At 35.4% G+C, this 5379-nt stretch overlaps 1 protein-coding gene across 3 annotated transcripts in view; it reads left to right on the top strand.

Annotated features, from left to right (window-relative positions):
- The window catches only part of LOC122071893 (thylakoid membrane protein slr0575), a 15900-nt gene that overhangs the window by 7347 nt on the left and 3174 nt on the right, over positions 1–5379 (top strand). For all 3 annotated transcript variants that reach the window (XM_042636356.1, XM_042636355.1, XM_042636354.1), the window contains exons 4-6: positions 794–880; positions 2332–2415; positions 4677–4730. In XM_042636356.1, coding sequence (XP_042492290.1) covers positions 794–880; positions 2332–2415; positions 4677–4730 — 225 coding nt within the window. The remainder of the gene's footprint in view (positions 1–793; positions 881–2331; positions 2416–4676; positions 4731–5379) is intronic.

Raw genomic sequence — 5379 nt, forward strand, 5'->3', positions numbered from 1 at the left:
GGTAAGGGTTTTTAGTTTTTATATGATTTTTGATCCAATGCATCACATGTGCATCAGATTTTATACACGTCCCAATAATAATATGTAATTTGGAATCTTTAGAAAAACAATTTTAATTTTAATTTTTTAAATAGCCAGAACATAAGGCGACCGCCTTGCACACCAAGGCGCTGTAAGGCGTCGCCTTCGACGCCTTTCAGCGACTTAGTGTAAAAGGCGGCCGCCTTTTACACTACCCCTGAGTCGGCTGATTGCCTTACCCCTATTGGACCGCACCAGCACCTTAAAAACTATGAACCACAGTGAATGGTGTCCTGATCTTTTATCAGAATCAGACCTCAGCTAACTTTAAGAATTATCCATAGTTGTCACGGCTCCAAGGCGAACTAAGGCGATTGTAGTGGACAAAATTTAAGGCGACACCAGCAAGGAGGCAAGGGGTCGCCTAGGCGGCCAAGGTGCCAGTCCAGGCAAAGCCGCCTGGATGCCTTAACAACTATGGATTTATCCATAAGATTTGATGTTGTATGCATTTGCTCTCATGTCAGTAACAAATCTTTTTACTATGTCATGAAACAGTTTTGGTGATTTGCTAGTCTTTTGTCTTGTTTAGTGCTATTTCTGTTCATTTAAAAAATAAACAATTAAGCTTTCTGTGTCGAGTCCCATTCTATCGGTTCTTGTTGTTGTGTTGGCCTGGCTTCAAAGCTACATCACCCTAGGGGTGCTCTTTCTATGGTAATCTGGATTTGTTCTTCTTATTTCATTCGGCCTGGCCTTCTCCATTTTGCAGTATGCAGAACTCAAACCTGTACCATGCTTAACTTATTCAGATGCTCAAATGTTGAGGGAAACATGTGCTACTCCTATTCTTAAACAGGTATGTGGAAAGTACAATTTTGGACATGAACTTTTGTCATTCTATTTCTAGTTTATCTTTATGAAAGCTGTGTCCCCTTTCTATCTAATTCATAGCTCAGAGAAACTCTAGAATATGATTAACAAACAATGATGTGTTTTTATTGCAACAACCTCATTTGATCAGTTGTCTGTGTATGGGAAATTATTGACCATTTCAATGTTGCCAGCCTGATTATCTCAAATTTGAAGGGTTTTTCTTCCATCACAATTCCATCAGGAAATTTTGTCTGGTCATTAGGACTGGTTACCAAATGGTTGTTATTGACTTATTATTCTAGGCACCACTAAGATGAAGTTGAAATTGTGGTTCAGGACAGCAGGAAGAGAAAGAATAATCATTAAGAGAAACTTAGAAGGAAAGCTATATTGTTTTCTATGGCAATTTTGAGTCATTCTCTTCATTATTTTTGCGGCTGTGAAGAATATCATTGCTAAGATCAAGTGAGTCACCAAGATGCATACCTGAAATAAAATAAATGGCTAAGTATATGAAAGAATTAAGAATCAAATGGAATGGTTTCCTCCAGAAATTGACAAATGTCTATTGTAGTTAATGAATGATATATATATATATATTATTGTTTTAACTTGCTCAAAATTCTTGCATTTTTTTTTTTCATTCCACAGGCTAAAATTCATATTTCTAATGTTGAGGACTAAAAACGTCCATAGGCCATAACACTGAAGATGTCATCAAACAATATGAACTGTAACAACATTGAATATCATTTCTAATCAAAGGTCTAATTAATTGTCCCATTTCGTGGGGACTTTATTCCAAGTCCATACAATTTTAGTTATGAATGTAGATTGTAGTCGATAATCAACATATTATTGGTTCCTTGCAAGTTTAGGCTCAAAGTGCTTTCTGGAAACAGGAAATTATATGTCTATGACATTCAATGTCAGAACCTGATCAAAGAAACGGAAAAGTCGGAAAACAATAGGGAAGAGAGAAGAATGGAAGAGAAGAGATTGTAAGCCACGGGAAAATACCCATACATGACTCCATACAATTTGTAAAGTAAAATATGTCATTTACGAAATGACATTTATGTACTTATTTATAACTTAAGAATGCAATATAAGCACATATATACATATCTATAGATAATCCTACTTGTGATGACCAAAAACTCTTATTGTAATTTCGGTATTTTCATTTTCACCATTTAGAATAAGTGGAATTAAAAAGGTAAGCTTCAATGAGAAATTGTTTTCTTCTAAAGATTAGTAAAATCATGTCACTAGGATATGCATCTTTTTCGATGCTGGAGATTTCTGTGGTTGTTAAATGGCTTCATTTTTGCTTCTTTATATCTACCCACAGGTTAGAAAGGTGTAAACAAAGAAAGAAGGAATATTTTGGCTCTTCAATATAGTGAATGACTTTTTTTGTGGAACTCATAGGTCAGAAATGATGTTATAAGATTTCGTTACGGGGATGAACAACATTTGGATGAGGCCTTGAAACGAATTTTTCAATATGGTCAGGTATGTCTGTTAATGTTATTCTTTAAAAGTGGCATGATGTATCATTGGGATTTACCTGTTGATGTAAAATTGATTTATTGGTTAATAACTTCCAGTAATATTTCTGTTTTTGAACAAGTATTACCATGGTGCATCTTAAACTACCCATCAGTTTCCTATTGATTGTATTAATTTGTTCTCATGCAAGGCTCTTGCTTGTGAAGTTTGAATGCAGCACTGGTTGGGTTTGGTTGGGTCAATTCTGGTTCAAACCATGGCCTTGGTTCATGAGATGGTTCAGATCTGGTTCTTCTAAAGACCAGATATTGTGGAGCTAGTTTTGAGACTTCTAAATGACCTGCAGTTCTAATAATTCCTGATTTTCAGGAATTTTATCTTCACACTATAAGTGTGGATATTAACAAATTTCTATTCCAGTTTTCTTGAATTTCAGGAACCTTATCTTCCAACCAGCCTTGGGATCTTTTTTGGAAGCCTGTTCTTTATTATTCTAATATATTAAGGGCCTACATTATAACCATTTTTTTTGGATGAATACATGATAACCATTATGTTTCTCTATTTCTCTTTTTTTTTTTTTTTTTTTTCTTGAACAACAAAAGAATAGAAATCCGTTCACTAATGCCGGTTCATTTTTTTGTTCCTGGGAATGAATGAGCACCAAAAGGTTGCTGGGAAATAATAAAACAAAAAAAAAGTATCTTTTACGAATTTCTCTATCCTAGAAATAAGAGGGAGAAATAGGGGGTTGCCCTTTAATGAGAGCACATGGTTAATTTGATGGGCAAAGAAGTAATTTCATGTTAAAAATAAAACACCTTCAATGCAACTTCAACCACCGTCCCCACCACTGTCGACACCAGCACCAGCACCAGCACCAGCACCAGCACCAGCACCAGTACAAGTACCAGTAGTAGCACCAACACCTATACCACCACAACCACCACTGCCATACCATGACCACTGCCACCGCCACCACCTCCACCTCCACCTCCACCTCCACCTCTGCCATCACCACCATCACCGCCACCGCCACTGCCTATGCCAAAATTTTGGGTATTGAATGACATTTTGTAAATTTAGATAAGTTCCATACATAGAAATAAATATGCGCTTAACAAATGCATTTCTATTTCTTTTCTAGCCCAGAAATCGAAATTATCACACATTATCAAACACGCTTTTTTTCCTAGAAATATGGCGTGGAAACAGAAATAGAAAAACTCATTTTCGGATAGAAATTTAGCCCCAAAACAGATGGTTATCATGCAGACCCCTAGTTGGCCGGAACTTAAAATTTAATATCATACCAGATAAGCATTTGCTCAGTTATTAATCATGTAATTGAGTGTGTTTAGGATACTCCTACATGTCTTGTGTGCTACAACAACAACAAAGCCATATCCCAACTAAATGGGGTCGGCTTCCTACATGTCTTGTGTATGGAGGTGTTTTAGTCTATTTAGACTTTAGCTTCTTCTTCTTCACTCTCTTTTTTTTTTTTTTTTAAGAAATTAGATATAAAGCTTGACAGTCCCCCTCCACAATTTTTGGAATGAAAAGGAATTATTTTGCTTTGAATTGAGGTTGTTACCCCTTCTCTTCTTTCTTCTTTCTTCTCTTTTCTCTCTTATACTTCTCTCTTCTTCTTTCTCCCTATTATGCTCCCTTTCTCCTCCAACCGACAGCCTATTTTGCCCTTTCTTGGGGTTTTTCAAAAGATTTATGGTTTTGAGATTCCACTGAGTTCTTCAAAAATTAAGAAGGGAAGAAAAAAAAATGACCTTTATTTTTTAGTATGGATAATGTGAGATTGTGGATTCAGGACATGCCACAGTTTGCCAACTTTGCATATTGCCATTGTTATCAGTACATTGATACAATCTCTTAGATATCTACAATCTTGAATAACGTGTCTTGAGAATTTCTTCCGTTGCCAATTGACTTATCGATAGCTGCTGTTGGCAAAAGTTTTTGGATGAATTCTCAATGGATGTATAAATAAATGACAAAACAAAGTGGTTTAAATGTGAAAATGTGTTTGCCTAACATGTTCTTCTTTTGTTTATATTTTATTTATTACTTTATCTGTCCTGTTTTTTCCTCCTTATATGGCTCAGGCAAAGGGTAACTTATGTCTCTCAATGTCGCAAAGTATTGAAAAAAATATTCATATTCCTGTGCTTGTTTACTTTTTTAGTTAAAATAATTTGATGAGCTTTCTTTTAACATCCAACTTCATTTATGCTTTTAAACCTTAGGGTGGAGGAATTCCAAGACGGAGTGCACCTATTTTACAGATGATTCGTGAAGAAGTATGATTTGGTGACTTCTGATTTCCCTTGATGTAGTTATGTTATCAACATTACTCTAAGGAACTTTCGGACTGCTTGTAAATGGAACATTATACTCAGCTGAATTTTAGCATTTAATGTTCCTTCAATTGATTTGGAAGCTTATGTTGATAAGTATTTTGTCCTTGTGGGGTCAAATTTCCCCATTTTATTTTGAGCCCACCTTTTGTGTCAAAAGATCTAAGCAAAAGTAAAGCATTTGAGTACTTACATGGTTAGATAGCCTATTCCATTAGATGGCCGACAAACCTAAGATTATAAAATTAAGACCTGATTCGAGTAAGCTATTGCCAGGATCTAAGATGATGTAGTCCTGTAGTGAATCACTGGTTGAAATGGGGGGAGGTGTCAGTTCTCTGTTTTGCTCGACTTATTTTCTCTCGTTTTAGTAGGTAGAATTGTTCTGGTAATTTAGTCAAGGCCAGATTCAAGTTTGGTTGGTTCACTTGGTTGAGGTCTGGATCTATATTGTGTACTGGATAAATTGTATGTTCTTATATAGCATATTCTCAGCATTCCCTGTATTTAAAACTCTTAATATTAGTACCATCCCTATTATCTTTTCTTCTTCTTTCTTTCTTTCTTTAATTTTTTTTTTTTTTTTTTTTTT

The sequence above is a fragment of the Macadamia integrifolia genome, chromosome 2 (genome assembly GCF_013358625.1).
Source record: "Macadamia integrifolia cultivar HAES 741 chromosome 2, SCU_Mint_v3, whole genome shotgun sequence".
NCBI lineage: Eukaryota > Viridiplantae > Streptophyta > Magnoliopsida > Proteales > Proteaceae > Macadamia > Macadamia integrifolia.